The 19371-nt window shown below is 35.4% G+C and overlaps 1 protein-coding gene across 1 annotated transcript; it reads left to right on the forward strand.

The window, feature by feature from the left end:
• The first annotated feature begins 10371 nt into the window (after positions 1-10371).
• On the forward strand, positions 10372-16574 carry LOC137709524 (plastidic glucose transporter 4). Its single transcript, XM_068448610.2, has 14 exons — positions 10372-10583; positions 10868-11144; positions 11826-11940; positions 12170-12237; positions 12588-12720; positions 12805-12904; positions 12997-13109; positions 13830-13923; positions 14056-14209; positions 14287-14433; positions 14521-14594; positions 15280-15368; positions 15466-15580; positions 16153-16574. Exons 2-14 carry the CDS (start codon positions 10874-10876, stop codon positions 16333-16335), a joined length of 1656 nt encoding a protein of 551 aa, XP_068304711.2. The 5' UTR covers positions 10372-10583; positions 10868-10873; the 3' UTR covers positions 16336-16574.
• Positions 16575-19371: the final 2797 nt, after the last annotated feature.

The following is a 19371-nucleotide window of genomic DNA, read 5'->3' on the forward strand; positions in this document are numbered from 1 at the left end:
AAGGAGAAATTTAGTGGCTGATTGAGTGAATAGAGGATCAAAGTTCAATGACAGGAATTCTACTCATAGCCCCAGCAAATGTATATTGATCCAAAACACTAATGCAATTTTTTTTTTTAACCAATCAAATGTATATTGATCATTCTTATGGAAGAGGAGGAGAAGAGGAATATTATGGAAGAAGATTACTCGGCAAAATAACACAGGAAGAGAAAGATATTGTGAGGGTGAAACAAGAAAAGAGAATTAAAACAAGAAAAGAGAAATTAATGGTTGGGGAAATGAGAAGAAAAAAGGAGATTTCAATCCCTAATCCTATAATTAAGGATAAGATTAACATTAATCACAAATTAAAAAAAACAGTAATTACTTAATAAGTCAATTTGAGGGTAAATTTGGCAAGAAAATACAAATAAGCTTAAGTGGATAATAAATTACTGGACCTAACCCAAAATTTAAAACAAAGTTGGACTCATATTAAGACGAAATGAGTTATCGGATGAAGACGAAATGAGTTTTGAGGATTAAGTTGAAAACAACAGTTGTGGTATATGATTTCTGAAACATATCCATCGGTTCGAGTATATTAATGTATGATGAAGACTTGGGCTTTAATTTGGTGGGATACGTTGTATTGCCTCTACAAGTAGTATTCGATGTGAGCCGCATACCTATGTGAATCAGAAGTTGGGTAGAAAAGTCGGTGACTAAACATGGAAATCATCTTTGTCTTAATAAAAACGTGAAACAGTTGGACATGGAAGGACATGAGCGTTCTGAGACGACTCACACCGCGTGAGAAGAAAGGGGATACGAGTTTGTGGTTTCAGTCTTTCTCCTAATGCCATTGCTTTCACTGCTTTCTAGCTTTTAAGTGATGTCTAGACAATTCAAGTACCAAGGACCTCAGTCCTCTAAAGCCGACCATGGGCCGGGGTCTGTCCCTTTTGAAGGCTCTAAAGCCATCATGGTACTGGTTCTGTTTATTGATTTTGAAGGCTCTGAAACCATCATAGTCGACGGTCTATCTATTGATTTTGAAAGCTCTTTTATTTTATTAAATAAAAATTATCCTTATTTTATTTTATATATAATACATATTTACATTAAGGGGTAGAGAATAAAATGGTTATGAACTTTGTCGTTTTGAAAATTTGAATTTAAAATCTCTCACTTACAAGTGAAATTTTATTATTTCAATGCCTTAGAAAAAAAAAAAAAAAAAACTAATTAAGGATAGTACATGCCATAAAAATTAGTACTGAGAGCGAATAGTAACCAACCTCCACCTTCCCATGGTACTCGACATGGTAGAACGGGTGGAGTTGCTTGTAAGTCCATGTCGAAAGGGTGGGGTTGCTTTTAAATTTTTTTCGTTTGAGAGGGCACATATCTGAGTCGAGGATGAAGACGAAATGAGTTTTGAGGAATTAAGTTGAAGACATCAGTAGTGGTATAAGATTTCTGAAAAATAGCCATCTATTCGAGGATGTTGATGTATGAAGAAAACTTAGGCTTTAATTTGGTGTGATTCGTCAAACGTCTGTGTTGCTTTCTACAACAACTATGCGATGCGAGCCACCTACATATATGAACCCGAAGTTGGGTAGAAAAGTCGTGGGACTAAACATGGAAAGCTTGTTTTTATTTAATAAAAACGTGAAACACTTGGACATGCAAACTTGAATGGGTTTGTGGTCTCTGAGACCGGCAAAAAAAGACGATACGACAGAGGGACCACTTCTCTCCTTCCGTGAGAGACCTTCTCCCCTTCTGTGAGAGTTTCTTCCCTCCTTTTGGTGAGGGCCTTCATCTTGCCCACCTTCTCAGGCACCGACTCTGACTTTGGTTGGAGTCGGTTGCCACTTTTCCCTTTCTTCTTCTGTTTTCTTCTCTTCCTCTTCTCTGTCGTGTCCTCTTTCTTCTGTTCTTCTTTTTCTTGTTCTTCTTCTTTTCACTTATCCAGATGCTTCTTCCTTTTTTTCCTTTCGGCCTGTCTTGTTCTTCATCTCTCGTCGGTATACCTCTCCCCATCTCTTCCTCAGTCCGATCTTCAGCCACAGTTCCTTTTGAGTTCGTGTGTAGAGCTGGGGTGTTTTTCCTAACTCGAGTGTTTCCCACACCACCATGTTCTCCTTGCTGTCTGTCGTTTTCGACAGTGTTGCTTATGGGTTTCCACGAGCTTGTTACTGGTAGTTGGCTAATCCCTCTTTGGTGCCGCGACGATACTCGATGGAGGCTGAAAGGCTGGCTTGGATCTTTGTCGGTGGAGGAGGTTTATGTAGAAGCTTCTCGGTTGGCTGTTGTGTGTTTTTTGGGCTTCACTGTTGTGAGGCCTCTTTTTGTTGTTATGTTGGTTTCAGTCCTTTTTTGTTGTGTATATTTGTAAGTTGGGCCTTTGGTTTGCTTGTAATTTTGGGCTTGTTGTTTAATAAAAGTTGAGGGAGTTTTGGCTGTAGTTTTGCTACAGTCAAACTTTTTCCAAAAAAGATGATACGACAGAGATTTTTGTGTCTAAAATACGATTCAGTACATTAAGTGTAATAATATAATGGGTAGATATTTAAAAAAAATATTTTCAAGTACTTGTATTGTTACACTTGGTGTACCTAGCCGTGTTCCTGGCACATTAACAAGTTATCTCCGATACGAGTTTGTGGTTTCAATCTTCCCCCGTAATGTTATTGTTAGGATTCTCTCATCTCCTAATTTCATCCCCTTCTCTCTCTTCTTCTTACAATTTTTTTTTTTGGACTTTCTCTCTCTATATAGAAGTCAACGTAAAATGTTGACTTGACTTAATCGTAACTGTTCAAAGAGGAGGGGGAGGGAAATGAGAGAAATTAAGAGGGAAGTGAATTCTAAAACCTCTCACTTATAAGTGAAGAAAAATATCATTACACTGTAATACTAATAGGCCAATAAAAGGTTTTTTATTCATGATGTTCGTGTGTGTATATGTGTGTGTGTGTGTGTGTGTATATATATATATATTTTTTTTTTTTCTTTTTTGGGTAAACACGCCCTTCATATTTTTGAACACACCCCACGTTACTTTTTCAATTAAAATTATCCTAATAGACAAATCTGGATAATGCCTAACCCGAAATCCTCATTTTTTCAATTAAAATTATCTTAATAGGCAAATCTGGATAATGCCTAACTAGAAATCCTCATTAGTATGGTAAGGAACCAACTTAAATGGTGTAGTCAAGACGAAGCATAGGTGTCACTTAGTAGTTAGTATTACGGTCTAGTAGTATTCTTCTTCACTTGTAAGTGAGAGATCTTAGGTTCAATTTTCGTCAAAAGCGAATTTGAACTTCATTATTGCTAGCTCATTGTAAAGCTGAGTTTACCCCCCCCCCCAACCCACCCCTTTTCCCATAATATAAATACTATCATTTGTTCAAAAAATAAATAAATAAGTAAATAAAAGATGAAGCATGGGTAATAAAAAAGAATGAAAAACATTCAAGTCTTAAGCCTCTCTAAATTGTTGATTTCATGTTCTATTTGTTAAAAATAACTTTTATTGGTTAGGATTTTGCTCTACAATAAAAGGTGAGTGGCTTTGAGAGCTTGAAGAAAAATAATTCTTAGAATGCATGTTGAAAGTGGTTTGGAGTGTATTTACAATTTTTATTTGTTTTCTTGAAAACCTAACGAGGCTTAATAGTCATTTCATATTAGAATATATAAGTTATTTAATAATGATTTTTAGCGTGAGGTGTTTCCAACGATACCTGGTCTGCAAACAAAACAACTATAAGTAAAAACTATTTGCAGATCAAGTAGCCACCCATTGAAGTTATTTTCTAGCAAAAATTTCCAAGTTCCCCTTAAAGTTAGGAAATTTAATAAAATAGAAAAAAGAAAATTCTAGACCGGGTTAATACATGAGAAAAGTACGGAGTTAATTTCACAAACACCACTTGAAATTTATCGCATTTTAACAAAACTTTTTTACATTTGAGAAAAGACACCAACACTCTCTAAAATTTTACTTCACTTTCACATCAAGCCTTAAAAAAAGAATTTACACTTGTATTTAATTACTTAAAATATAAAAATCATTACAAATAAATAAAAGCACAAAAGAAACCCTTTTCATCATCTTATCCTTGTCTTCTTTCTCTTCCAATTTTTTCTCTTCTTCTCATTGTTGTCAACACAACCACAAGTTAATCTCCCCCACCCATCTGCGTTAGCTCTTGCATAACGGTGTAGGTTCAAATCTTGTTGATGCCTAATCTAACATTTAATTTAACAAAATCTATCGTTTGATAAAAAAAAAAATTAGACTCCACTAACGCTTCCACAACTATCATCCCTTATTTACAGAAAAAATAAATAAAAACATGGTGATAAGAATGGCAATATAGCATCTTCAAGTTATCATGCATCCATGCTTGGACAATTGAAACAAAAAAAAGCCCAGCTTTTTCAAAAAGATAAGACAAGTAAAACAGAAACACGGAGTCTTTAGACATTGGGCCTCTTCGCACAGCCCATGGGCGTATTGCGCGCGACGTAGATAACAAAGAGAGAGAGAGAGAGATAGAGAGAGAAATTGAACTATGACAACTAAAAGCATTTTTAAGATGTTAAAATTGCCATGTAGGCATACAACAGTAAAAAATAGCAGCAAACTCTCTCCAATCGAACCTTCAATTTCTTATGTGGCGTTGAGTCATTTGAAAGTAAAGCGTTTTGCTGTCAAATTTGACAACAGATGTCAAATTTATTACATGATTTTTTAATAGATTAATATAATATATAACTAGCAGAGAGCACACACTTTGTGTGTGTGAACAATTTCTCTTAATAAGTGCATATTTTTTTAATATTACATAATTACTATTTTGTCCTCCTTATGTAAATATTGTATATCAAAAGTGAGGGTCAAATAGGAAAAATAGGGATATGATTGTTATTTTGTCAAAATGTACAAAATTACTATTTTGCCCTCCTTTTGTTAATAGTGTGTATCAAAAGTGAGGGCAAAATAGGAAAAAAGGGGAAAAAGTTGAAAGGAGTGTTTTCTTAATAATAGTACTAGCATATGGGCACACACAAAATGTGTGAGAAATATTTTTATTTTTGTTTTTGAAATAGATGGAGACAGGAAGAGAGTGATAGAGAATGTGGGAGTGGAAGTGGGAAGTTTTTTATTTTTTAAATTAGAGATATGTTATGATTACATGTAGTGCTTTGAAAAAAAAAAACAGCAAAATTTGGTTGTGTGAAATTACATTTCTACCTCATATTTCTTATTCATGTTCTGTTTTAATTAGAGGGTTAAACTGCTAGTTTCATAGGGTTTTGGTTGACAATAAGTGTTTTATTAATTAGTAGAGATATATAGATAAATGTTGTTATGTTTTTGAAATATTTGATTGGTTGCCTTAATTATTGGACTCTACAAAAAGATAAAAAAATTTAGAGTGCTGATATTACCACCCCAGTGTCTTATTTCCCCACTCACCATTTAATAAAAATGTTAGTAACATATTTATCCTTTTATAAGAAGACTTTAAAACCCCTATTTATTAATTACTAAAATTTTGAAAAACAAAAAATAATTTAAAATAATAACAATAATGGTGCGTGGGGTGTGATATCTGCGTCAGAAAGAGGATGGGAAAGATTTGGGCTACAATCGATAGAAAGGTTGGAGGAAGGAATGGGTGTGTGCTAGACGGAGGCGAGAAACTTCAACATAGGAGAAGGAGACTTGGTGGTGAGATCTGCAACTTTGACAAAAAAGAAAGAAGCAGAGTGATTTGTGATTCGGAGTTTTTGCGAAGCTACAATTGGTGTGAGTACTGGGGTTTCCGGCGTTGAGCGGGGTTGGGTGGGTAGGGAATATTGGGCCGTAGAATATGGAATTCAGTGAAAATGGAGGGTGGGGATCTAGAAAAATCGAAGTGGCAAATTTGGGGTTAGTGGGAAGAGATACTATGAAAGGTATGCCATGTTTTTAATGACATGCGTGGTTTGAAGGAGATGGTGAATGTCCAAATCTTGTATTTTCTTTCATTTTTATGTTTTAAATTATTTAAAGATATATTGGAGTTATTTAAAACAAATATATTAGGGGTAATTTGGGAATAATGGTGGGTGGAGAAATAACATTTTACTATTTTAACTTTTTATCTTGGGTGTGATTATCATGTGTGTGTGAAAATAAGACACTGAGGTAGGTCTAGTATCACTCAAAATTTATTAAATGACATCATTATTTAACATATCGGGTGGAGCAAAATATTGTACAAAATGTCAAATTGTCACATAAGATATCAACTATCATTTTGATGTTTAAAATTTGACATATCCTTTAGAGATGTTCTAAAGGTGGGCATAAATTCTTAAGGACCAAAACCAAACCCTGACCAAATCGAAAAAAACTTGGCTGGTTCGGTTTTGTTTTGCTCATTTTGGTACAAGAAAAATAAATTAAACCAATTTTTTAATAACAGGGTTGTTATTGGTTCCAAGTTTGGTACCAAATCGAACCGTTAATTTTTTTTATATAAATAATTTACCACATGGCGGGTTTTCTTTAGGGCTTATTCGAGCTCACATAGGCTCTGCCACATGGCTTCGAATTCCCCCTCTAATAGCCACTCGATCTCTCTTTCCTTCTCACTCTCAGACTCCACCTCACCTTAGACCTCACGACTGACGACCCTCATTCTGGAACCCTCTCTTCCAAACTCAAGTCTCAACCACCCGCCGACGCCGCTCCAATATCTCTCACTAGTAGTCACCACCTGTCACCATCCTTTGGAGATGATTGTGTAGATGATTGGATTGATTTTGTGGAAGAGAATGATGAGCAAGTGGTGAAGATGACGTGGATTTATATTTGTTGGATCCTTTGGAGAAGGTCGACAAGGTGCTTTTAAAAGTCTCTTGTGATGGAAGGCTAATGGTAGTAAGTATCCTATATTGGCGGCCAATGCAAAACATATACTTGGTATTCAAGCCTATACCGTGGCATCGGAAAGTGTTTTTTTGTCAACTTTAACTCCTAAATCACTGGATGCATTAATTTGCATACAAAATTGGTTAAGGGGTGTTGATGTAATCACCTTAGAGAATGATGCACTTTCGTCTGAGCACCTAGGGTTCCACGAATGTATTGAAGTGGGTAAGTTTCTTATTCATTATAATTTTTTAAAGGGTTTTTATCACAATGGTCCCTAAAATTGACTCTTCCCATCAAGATGATCCCTGAAATTGAAAATCAATCAATGGAGTCCCTGAAAATGGGTGTCCTAAATCAATGTGGTCGTTTCGTAAAAAATTATGTTATGTGCTAATTTGGCACATGACTAGGTCCCACAAATCTAATTAATATTATTATGTGAATTAAAAATATTTAAATAATGTTTTTTATTATTATTATTTTATATAAATCGAAACTAATAATAAATAAAAAATAAAAACAAAGAAGTTTAATTTTCTTCTAATCCCCATCCCACCCCGTTGTATCAAGCTTGCACCATCGTACCCGCTTCCAGAGCAAGCAACAACAAAGAAATATGATGAATGTCAGAGATCTGAACCCAGCATCCCAACCCACCTCGCCTCTCATGTGACTCATTTCTCTCTCTCATCTATTCTCGGGCGGAATCGAAACCTAAATATCACTACCGTCAGACAAAATTAACAAGTAATCAAAGTTGGTGTATGGGGCTTGCATCAAAAGGGAAAAGCATGAGATCCGTGAGAGTGGGTTTGGAGCAACGAGTTGGGGAAGGACCCAATAAGGAGGGGTAGCAATCTGATTAGGGTTTCACAAAAGAAAAACTAGAGCTTTGGTCTTCCTTCTTAGTAATTTCACAATAAAAAAATAGAGCTATATTCTTCCTCTGAAATTAAAGAATTTTTTCATCGAAGATTGTGTTAGGATTTAAAAAATGAAGTCCCCAACTGGATCGTTGTGACTTGTGAAAATTGGAAACAGGTGACGAGTTCTATAGAAAAAAAGAAAAATCCCTTAACTTGATTTGGTGGGTTCTGGGCAGCGCAGATGCTTCTTGCTTTGTTCTTCACTAACAACCAACTTTTGTTTTTTTTTTCTTTTCCACATCATAATATTTAATTAGACTTGTGCGACTCACTTATGTGCCACATCAGTACATAATATAATTTTTGACAAAATTGTGATGGAATGACCAAATTGATTTGCAACGTCCATTTTCAGGGACTACATTGATCAATTTTGAATTTCAAGGTCCATCTTGATGGGATGAGTCAATTTCAGGAACCATTTGTGATAAAACTTTTTTTTTTTAATTTTCTTCTTTTGTAAATTTACAAGTTGTACGTACTTTTGTATTATGTAGAGTTGTTGAGTTCAAGCATCTCTTTTCTCTTTGTTAATCCGGAACAACAAACATCATCTTCACAAGCTCTTACCCGGCCTCCTCGAGCTTCAAAAAAACCAAAGGCTCCTTCAAAGCCTCCCAAACCTTCAACCACCAAGGGTGTCAAGCATAAGGGGTAATTGCTTTTATATGAATTTAACTTACTTTTTCATTTGATTGTAACAGTATTAATGACATAAGGCATTTAGTTGAACTTTGCCTTTTCATTTGGGTTTGTACTGATGCCATAAGGCATTTACTTGAACTTTGATGTTGGATGGAATTTGTTGATGTTTGACATTGTTGGATTGAAAACAAATTTGTTTTTGACGCAATTATGAGTTATGAAATTAGATGTTTTAATGTTTGTTGTGAAGAAAATGACCTATTTACATCAAAATAAAACACGCAACAAATTAAAGTCCAAAGCTAATTAGGCCTAGTTTCTTTAAAAAAGGCTTTGTTCCTAAAAGGCCAAAAACCGAATTGGACCTGTATTTTGGACCAGGCTGAACTTATTTGGTTTGGTACTAGTTTGGTGAACTCAGGTATACCGAACCGAACCAAATTTTTGCTACGGGTTTGATTTTGGTACCACCTTTGTACCGAATTGTACTGAACTGTGCATAGGCCTAATGACAAACTAGTGACTTAGGTTTCTTATTCTACACTAACCTCTTGCCGCATGTTCGTGTGAACGTGTGACAATTTGCTCTTTTATATGTTATTTCTTATTTGTAATTTTATTCTTTTTGTTTTTATTTTTATCTTATTTAAAAAAAAAATTTTAAGGAAAAAATTGTCCAGTAGATAGGTAATTTTAATTTTTTAAATTAAATTATTTTATTTTAGAATCTTAATTAAGGAAGAGTATTTGGAATTATGCATGATTGGTCTTTTTTGCATTCTAGCTACAAGGACACTTGGTAGTTGGTAGTACTATCAGCAAACAAGGCTAGGCTAGGCCACTTCTGCAATGTTTGTAGATTTTGATAAGGCTTGGCTACCATCAGGATCCTCTCCCCTTTTTAAGGATTATGAAAATCCATGAATTGTGTCCATTTATCATATATCGTGCGATCAGTTTTTATCAGATACTGTTTATATTCAATTTTAAATAAAAAAATTTAAAATAATTTCTGACCGCATAATTTACGGTGAACAAACACAATTCATAAATCTCTAGATCTGCATCCTCTTGGCTAGGCTATACTCTGCAATGTTTGTAGATTTTGATTTGCTGCTGGATAAAGAAAAACATAGAGGGAGAGAGAGTGAGAGATTTTAACAACGGAGGGAGAGAGATCGCCACCGCGGGCTATTGATGGAGTTTGGCGTGGTTGGGGCACGCTTCAGTTACCAGAGACTGGATATGATTGCTTTTTTATTTTAAATTGTGATTGGTTAAAAAAAGTATTTGTTTTTCTAAATTCTGAAGTTAACAGAGTTATTGAGGGGATAAGAGGTGGGACTGCGTTTCGAAAGTTGGAAGCTTTGTCACAGGCTGGGGATATGTTTTCAGGCACAGCAGATTTGGACTCAAACGAATGACGCAAGCCATGCTCTTCTGTCCCCACGTGGAACCCGCGACGACATCCCCAACGTAACCAAATCTGATCCGAAATCCCACGTATCTATCATCCAAAAACAAATAAAAAATATAATAAAATCAAACTCATTTCTTCAACAAACTATTACTCAAATGAAAAACTTCATAAATTATATTGCTAATACATACAAAATAAAATATAAGAAAGTGTCGCAAAAGTGCTCTCTTTATTACCATGTGATCAAAAAATACATGATCATTCATATTTGAATTTGATGCAATAAAAAGGATAAACAATTCTTAAATTAAATCACACATTTATGTTAAGTAATTTAATACTAAATTTATCGATAAAATTTAATTTTAAATTATTAAATATATAAAATTAATATTATTAGATTGTATTACTAAATATATAAAATTTAATTTTAAACCAAAAAGAATAACGAATATTAGAGTGACGGTGTTGAATTCTTCACCCGCTTGTTACTTTTGGTGACAAACTACGCAAATAGTGCCACCTCATTATTTCAACTCGCTTTCTGCGGACTTCTCAATACTCTCTCTCTCACTAAGAGCCCAATTCCAAAGCAGAACATCACAGATTGGTCGATCGCTTTCTGGGTTTTGCTTCTCATACTCTCGATTTCAATCCGGTAATTGATTCATATCATTCAAATAATGGCATTTGTACAATTCAATTGTCATGAAAATTGGTTAATTTCTGATCGATTTCTTGATTTTGTTCATGCTCTGTTTCTACTATTTCTTCAATGCCATTGCCCAAATTTTGTTAATTTCTGCACTTTAATAGGTTATAAATCGCAATTGATTTGGTTTTTGAGTGTTATGCTGTAAAAAGTTTGATGGGTTTTTAACTTTTTATTAACTTTGACTTTTTTTTGGCAAATGGGGTAATTAATCACCCACGATTTACCAGGTAAAAATGCAAGCGTCAACTTATGGTTCAGTAAAGGGGAAGTTGGGGTTTGAAGATCAAAACCAAAGAAGGGTATTGGGTTTTGGAGAATTGAAAAATAGAGCAAGTACAGGGTCCAGGAATCTGTGGGTTGCTGAGAGGAGAACTTGCTCTGGTGGATTGAGCCTCCGTGCCACAACGCCGGCGATGGGGGCCAAGCTTGCCGGTCTTAGAATGGGGTCTGATGGGATTTCCATGTCCACTTTGAAACCCAGATCAGTCCAGGCTCAGGCTTCTGGTTTGACAATCATGCTTATTCGTTTTCGCTTTTATGTGCATTCTTTTGTCTTATCTCACCGTTTTAGCTTATGTGCTAGCTTTTGATTAATAATTTGGTGAAATTTGTGTTGGAAGATAGTATCTACCCAAGTTTATTTAATTTTCAGTCGTGATCTCCGAATTGGTATCCTTTTCTCTTTGTCATTAATAGCTGCTTACTACTTACTAGTGCATATAACTTTCTTGGTTTACTCAAACTGTAGCCTCATTGTATTGATTTTTGCTTAACCAATATGGGAGTGGGAGCTTGTAAGCCTCATTAAATTGTTTGACTGGGAGGATGAGGGTCTCTTTCATTAGAACTGTCACGCCCTGTACAAATAGATGCGTAGCTGTAACAGCTGTTTTATGGCAATTTTGGTCACTTGGGTTAATATATTTACGTGAGATTGGTCTACCAAAGTTTCATCAGAGAAATCTACCAGAGTTTCATCGGAAAACTGAGTTCTAAATCTGTAGTTCAATTGCTTATGTTCATTCCATGAAAAATTCATTTTCAACATCATAAAACTGTCTCTATGTAACTGTATACTCTGTAGTCAATCTGGATGCTTCTTCAGCACATGTCTGTTTAGGAGGCTCCAAAGCATTATTCCTGAAATTTGATTTACATTATTCTTAATAGAATTATAAAATGCAGATGGGGATGTTGAGAATCTTATTCCCTCCAAGCCTCAGGGGAAGTCCTCTGGAACAGTATTGCCGTATGTTGGTGTTGCTTGTCTTGGAGCCATTTTGTTTGGCTATCACCTGGGGTACAGTTTAACTTAATTACTAATAGACCTGTTCCTCATAATTTTTTTTTGGACTTCTCTATTCTTACTGAGTCATTTAGGTTGTATCAAGGAAAGATATTATGTTTCAGTTGATCACAGGGTATGTGTGCAAGCCATGAGATCTTGTTATTTCTCTTTTGACGGTAGTTGAGCATATAACTTAATTGTGTCGGAGGCTTACTGTCGCATCTGTCTGTATTTTCTGCAGGGTGGTAAACGGTGCTCTTGAGTACCTATCGAAGGATCTTGGTATTGCGGAAAATGCGGTATTGCAAGGCAAGTCCACTATTTGGTCGTTTATATCTGTGAATAAAAGCTTGAATCAAGTAACTGTTCGTTTTTGTTTTCTTGTTTCTCATCTTATTTTAGTGTGTCAGAAACAAATTTGCACCATTTTCCTATTGCTTGAGGACTACATTTCCAAATTAACAAAGGAATATATTGTCTAGTACTCCCATCATTTTGTAAAAATAAATAAATAAAAATGAATTGTGTTAGGTTATGCTAAAGACTCAGTGCGATAACTTAAGTCAGCGCACTATAGATATTGGGTTTGTTTTGCTTATACTACTTTCTCTTAAGATTTAATAGTTAATTGTTACAACACTATAATGTCTCTTTTGCAGGGTGGGTGGTTAGCACACTTCTAGCAGGTGCCACAGTTGGATCATTTACCGGTGGATCGTTGGCTGACAAGTTTGGCAGAACTAAGACTTTTCAAATAAATGCAATTCCGCTAGCAGTTGGAGCATTTTTGTGGTCTGTCTATTTCCAACAAGTATGAGGTTATGGTCAGTGATATGAATATAAGAAACTAATGAATAGTCTTCTTAAATGTTTCAGTGCCACAGCTCAGAGTGTGCAAACGATGATAGTTGGCCGCTTACTTGCTGGCATTGGAATCGGCGTCACTTCCGCTATTGTCCCACTTTATATATCTGAGGTACTATGTATGTTTATATATTTCCATCCTCAATTTGTTGGCATTTGGCATTTTGAATGTACCACTTACCAGCCCTATTTTCTAATCATCAGATCTCTCCAACTGAAATTCGCGGTGCCCTTGGATCTGTAAACCAGCTTTTTATATGTATTGGGATTCTTGCAGCACTGGTGGCTGGATTACCATTAGCAGCAAATCCCTTATGGTATTTCATCATCGCACCTTTTCTTTTCTATACAAATGATTTTGTTTACGTGCGGGCAAAGACATGTGTGAATGTGCTGTGTATGTGCGCGCATGCATGTTCACGCTAAATCACATGTATTCTTAAACGTCACTTCATTTCCGACATTTGACATATCAAGAAAGAGAGGAAGTACAAATCATAGGTAATAACTTGGCTAATTAGGATCTGGTTTTGATGCTTATCCTCTGTTATAAATGAAGTTTACATAGATTTTTCTGGTAAAGAGCCTCTTTCCTGAAGCCAGAAACCAGTAGATGAATAGAAAATTCTTCTTGTTCAAATGGGCAAAAATAAAAATAGAATGCATTGGATTTTTATTTTTTATTTATTTATTTTTAACTTGGTTGATAACTTTGATCTTATGTTTCTGGGGCTAATTTAACCTCCTAGCTAGATTGATCCATCAATTTTCTAAGGACACAATCTTAGTTACTATACTCAAGTTCCAGAATATTGTAACCTCAGAAGGATACTCTCCTGGCTGAGGACGAGTATTTTCACAAATCACTAATTCATTGTGCTTTCAACCGGCGAAAAGTGAATGTATAAAACCCTGTTTATGAACTTTGGTAGTACTGTTCTTAGATGGTAGCAGTAGTATGTCTTTTTGATCTTTAAATGTCTGCTCTCTCTCTCTCTCTCTCTCACACAATTTTACTCTATTATTTATTTTTTCAGGTGGAGGACGATGTTTGGTATTGCAGTAGTACCATCTGTTCTATTGGCATTAGGAATGGCTGTTTCACCAGAAAGTCCAAGATGGCTTTTTCAGGTTTTCAAGATCAAACATCAGCACAGATGTTATATCTGCTTTTTCATTGTGTTCTCTTTAACTGTTAGTTTGATTTGAATTTATTTCATGATTATTTTCAATGAAAATGCTAAACCAATCCTTTTTTCGCAGCAAGGAAAAATTTCTGAAGCTGAAAAGGCTATAAAAACACTATTCGGAAAAGAAAGAGTTACCGAGGTTATGCATGACTTGAGATCAGCAACTTCAGGTTCTGCTGAACCTGAAGCGGGCTGGTTTGATTTGTTTAGTAGCCGCTATTGGAAAGGTTTGCCTAAATTTCACAGGAGTCATGCTTGAGATGTGCTGTGTTCGTTTTCTTAGCTAACATATGTCTTTATGCAGTCGTTAGTGTGGGTGCAGCACTTTTCTTGTTACAACAGATGGCTGGGATAAATGCTGTGGTCTATTATTCTACTTCTGTCTTCCGCAGTGCTGGCATTACATCTGATGTTGCAGCAAGTGCTCTGGTTGGATTAGCAAATGTCTTGGGTTTGGCTCTTACTATCTTTATTCTTGAAGTTTGGAATTATTTTTTATTTTTTATGCGTTCTATAACCAAGAATGGTCTCATTCCAGGCACAGCTGTTGCATCCTCGTTGATGGACAAACAGGGAAGGAAAAGTCTTCTACTCACAAGCTTCGGTGGAATGGTAGGGTTATTTTCACTATCAATCTATATCTTTATTTGACGTGAATGAATAATTCATTGTGGGTTGGCCACCCAGACCATTTTAGCAATTTGAAACTAGTGGCTGCAGGAGAATCCATGAATTTAACAGGGGCTTGAAGGGTCCTTTATTCAGATAAGTAGAGGGATTGCAATTAATGACCATTATAGTAGTTTGAGACTAGCGGCTGCAGTAGAAGCCATGAATTTATCAGGTTCTTGGAGGGTCCTTTGTTCGGATGGGTAGAAGGATCACAATTAGATCACATTAACGCAACATTTTTCAGGAGTGATTCGTGCCTAATGATTATAGATATTTCGTCTGCAATCTGCACTAACCCAAGTGCACTACACGTGTGCACTTCAGTTTCAGGTTCATTGTCTGCATACATAGCAATTAGATCACTGTTATAGGTCATGAGGCCTTGAAATTTTATTTACTTGGAAAACTCATGGAAAAATGGGACACACGATTTTTCCTCTTATGTAATTAACTTAAGTGGCTTCGTCAGTAGGTGTTGTTTGTTATAAATAATTTTCATGGTCCAACATATTCAGAAAAACTTTGACTGTGCTGCTTTAATTGAATTGTGATGAATGGTTTATGTTTTTTGTTCCTCTCTCTTTCTTATGTATACCGATAACACTCTCCTTGTTTATTCGTTAAGGCTGCTTCGATGTTGCTGCTTTCACTGTCCTTTACATGGAAAGCCCTTGCTCCATTTTCTGCCCCCCTTTCTGTCGCTGGAACTGTTCTGTAAGTTAGAGGCTTACATTAAAAGATAGATCCCCGTACTCTTCTCGTTTAAAGTTTAATTTCCTATCTAATAACGGTTTTCATTTTATATTACCAGCTATGTATTGTCCTTTTCACTTGGCGCCGGCCCTGTGCCTGCTCTTCTTCTACCAGAGATTTTTGCTTCAAGAATCAGAGCAAAAGCAGTTTCTTTGTCACTGGGCATGCACTGGGTAAGTGGTTGTAGACACTGAAATTTTACTTGATACTATTTTGTATACGTTTTCTTGTTTCATTGTCTGCAGGGATTTTCGTGTTTACACTGGTATTAGGAAACTCTTATTTGTTTGTTTATTTCAACAGCTTATTGGTAATAGTTAATGTCTTGTCCAACCAATCAGTTTGTATTGACTAAGATTTTCGATTAATTACCTCAGCATGTCTTTTATTTATATTTTAGATGGAGGAAGCAAGACAAGTTTGTTGGACGATTAAATTGTCCAAACCAAACGAACTTGATTGCAAAAGGATATTGATTTCACTTTTAAATGACCGTGTTATTGTCTCAAACCTGCATTTGGATATGTATATATCCGTGCCTATCTGTGTATAGATACATATCTGTATGTCTGTTTAACTACGTAAACCTTTACGTGTTTCTGCGGAATGAAAATGAATGAAGAAACTGATATTATGCTCGCATTAATTATTTTGTTTGCACAAGAATATGTTGGATGTGTTTTTTATTCTTCATTGATTCACCTCTCGTCTCATATGTTAACTGAATGTTTATATGTTTCATCAGATTTCAAACTTCGTCATAGGCCTCTACTTCTTGAGCCTTGTAACTAAGTTCGGGATCGGCACAGTGTATTTTGGATTCGCTGGCGTCTGCCTTCTGGCTGTCTTGTACATAGCTGGTAATGTTGTTGAAACGAAAGGTCGTTCGTTGGAGGAAATAGAGCGTGCTCTTAGTGTTGTCACTTGATTACGATATGATTCAAACTACGAGCAAAAATCTCCAGCAGCTTCGGATTTTGGCCTTAAGCACTGACAGCATCACCTCCTTTTCCTGCTATGCGGACTAGTTCATTCCCACCTCTTCAGGACTTGTATTTAGAGATCGAACCTTGATTGTAACCACATAAAATGGTGTCTATGGATTTCCATTACTGTAACACACTACCACCTTGGCGATGCAAATAATATTCTAGTTTCTACCATGAATTTTGGAACTCTTTGTAATTTCTCAGATCGAATGACTCAGAGTACAGTGCCGTAAAACGGTGGGAGGTACCGATACAAGATGAATGAAAAGGTTTACGCTGTTTAGCAGATGACAGATTGAAACGCGGTTTCTGGTTGAACATCTAATAGAAATACCTGTCCTGGTACTGGATGAGATTTCTTACTATTGGACGATGAGGGATAAGGCTTTTTTCTTTCTTTTTTTTTTTTTTTTTTTTTACAGAATAATTCTACCTCCCACCTATAAACTGGACAAGTATGCAAGTTTGCATCAATTTTTTCATTCAACATTTTTTTGAAACAATTTTAATTCAACATTTTAAATTTGATTATTATTAGCTACGCTATTTGAAATGACATTTTGATCTCACTTTGCTTCATATAATTCAAAAGAAAATTTTGGAAAAATAATCAAAATTTGGACCTCATTAGAATAATGACCATCTTTTTAAATTTTTGATAATTATAACCAAAACTTGATGGAAACTTACTAATACACCCTTAAACCTAGCTTTTTCACTGAGTGTGGCATCCTAAGCTTCATTTCTGCTGAAAAATAAAACTCTGTTTCTTCATATCTTGTTCACCGAGGACAAATTGCCTCATTAGCATAGATTTGCTGGCAATCTCTAGGAATTCAAATGAAACCCAAAAGTCAAGTCTACAATTCTGTCCTAAATGTAGCTTTTGCTCAGGGCATATTTACTTGGTAAGGGATTATCTGAAGGTGGAAGAAGTTTGGATATTTACGGCAGTGTAGAGAAAAACCAGAAAGAAAACGGAACCAGACGCAAAGAAAACCATTCCCAAATCAATTTATGTTGCTGCATTTCCTTCCACGTGTATGTCCAGACTTGTGGCTCCAAAAGCAAATAACAAAATGTCAATTTTTTTGGGTTTGATTGTATAAGCAGAATAGAAGTACCAAATTAGAGAAGGAAGAGTCGAAGAGATCTATGGTGGACTATGGAGGAGAAAGAAGTGGAGTTCATTGGAGAACTTTATGGGTATATTAGTACTTTCATATTAAATTTTGGTTATTTTTCCAAATTTCCCAATTCAAAAATCACAATTTTCGTTCCACTTTAACTTGTTGACTCTCTCTTTTCCCTAAAACTTATAGGTCACCTCCTGAAACATATGGGACCCAACACCTAATAAGACTATGTCACATGTGCAATAAATTTGATTAATTCATTATGTGTTAACATTCAACAATCAAAGAGTATTAAGTTTAAAAGAAATTGAAGAGATGGAAAAAATAATTTGATTTAGCCTGGGGCACGCAAATCAAACCAACACGAGAAATTAAAAGATCTAATTAAGGGAATGTGGAGCGAATTTAGAGTTTTATAGAGACAACTTTCAAGTTTCAGAGGAAAAATGGAATCAAAATCGAGTTTCTGGAGCAAAGTGGAGCAAACTATGAGTTTTAGGGAGTAAAGAGGTAACTTTTGAGTTACAAGGAGCAAAGTAAGACTAAAATCGAGTTCTAGTAGAAGTAGCTAAAACTATCAATCCACGTCAACTTTAGACTTCATAACCACCTTAACATGATGGTGATACTCGCCACCCTATCGATTACCATAAAATGAGTTTCATTTAATTACTATACAAATGGTAATTAATTGGATGGTGAGAATTACCACCACTTTAGAGTAATTAATAGGGTGGTGAGAATCATCACCACTTTAGGGTAATATATGATGGGTTAAATTTTTATGTGTAGTTGGAACATGAGTTAGTACATCATATGTTGTAATACAAGTAGACAACAAGATTGATATGTCCCATTTTTATGGTATGTTTTTCAATATCTCTCCACTTCTATTATGGCATGTGGTTGCTGTCTTGTGTTACGAGTACACCAAAATATCTCTCATGTGCAGGGTGGAGTATCTTTATGTAGGGTTTAAAAAAAATCTAAAAAAAAAAAAATCAACCAAAAAAAAGTAAATAAATGAAGAAATAAAGTCACTTAATACTACATTCTTGTTAATATTATTCTTCACTTGTAGCATTTTTAGATTGTAATCTAGTTAATTATGAGTTCGGTACAAATTTTTTCTCACTTTTTACGTAAATTGGCATCTTGTCACGCGCTAACACGTGTGAGCGTGTTGTACTTTACTTTTTTTAGTTTAATCATTGTTATTTTAAGATATTTTTAATTTTATTTGTTACAAAAGATTTACAGTTTCTGATTTTAAATTTTATTTGAAAAATAGTTAGCAACTCCTATGTGAGGTTGTTTTCTTTTGATTCTTTTAATAATTTACTCTTATTTTATTCATTTTAAAAGGAGCAAGAAGAGAGGAATATTTTTTATATTATGAATGTTTCAAATTTACATCCTTTATACATAAAACAGATATATTATATCGTATTAAGACAATAAAAAAAAAAGTATTTTGTCACATCCCAGCCCGGGCGGGACCACTTCCCGGGCTCGACTCTACCGTAGCACGATATTGTCCGCTTTGGGCCCCCAGCACACCCTCACGGTTTTGTTTCTGGGAATTCACACGAGAACTTCCCGATGGGTCACCCATCCTGGGAATACTCTCGCGCGCTACTCGCTTAACTTCGGAGTTCCCATGGAACCCGAAGCCAGTGAGCTCCCAAAAGGCCTTGTGCTAGATAGAGATGAGAATATACATATAAGGATCACTCCCCTGGGCGATGTGGGATGTCATAATTTAATTCGACATCGTTTTGTCAAAAAAAAGAAAAAAAAAGGGGCTTTAATGAAAAGGGCTTGGACCAACAAATATTT

Source organism: Pyrus communis, chromosome 17, assembly GCF_041283825.1.
Source record: "Pyrus communis isolate YQ-2024b chromosome 17, ASM4128382v1, whole genome shotgun sequence".
Taxonomy (NCBI): domain Eukaryota; kingdom Viridiplantae; phylum Streptophyta; class Magnoliopsida; order Rosales; family Rosaceae; genus Pyrus; species Pyrus communis.

Excerpts from the sequence above, each read along its gene's own strand:
- LOC137709524 (XM_068448610.2), top strand. The coding sequence starts at position 10,874 with ATGCAAGCGTCAACTTATGGTTCAGTAAAGGGGAAGTTGGGGTTTGAA. Across the intron at positions 12,238-12,587 it reads GGAAAATGCGGTATTGCAAG|GGTGGGTGGTTAGCACACTT; the intron begins GCAAGTCCACTA and ends TCTCTTTTGCAG. Across the intron at positions 13,110-13,829 it reads TTAGCAGCAAATCCCTTATG|GTGGAGGACGATGTTTGGTA; the intron begins GTATTTCATCAT and ends TTATTTTTTCAG.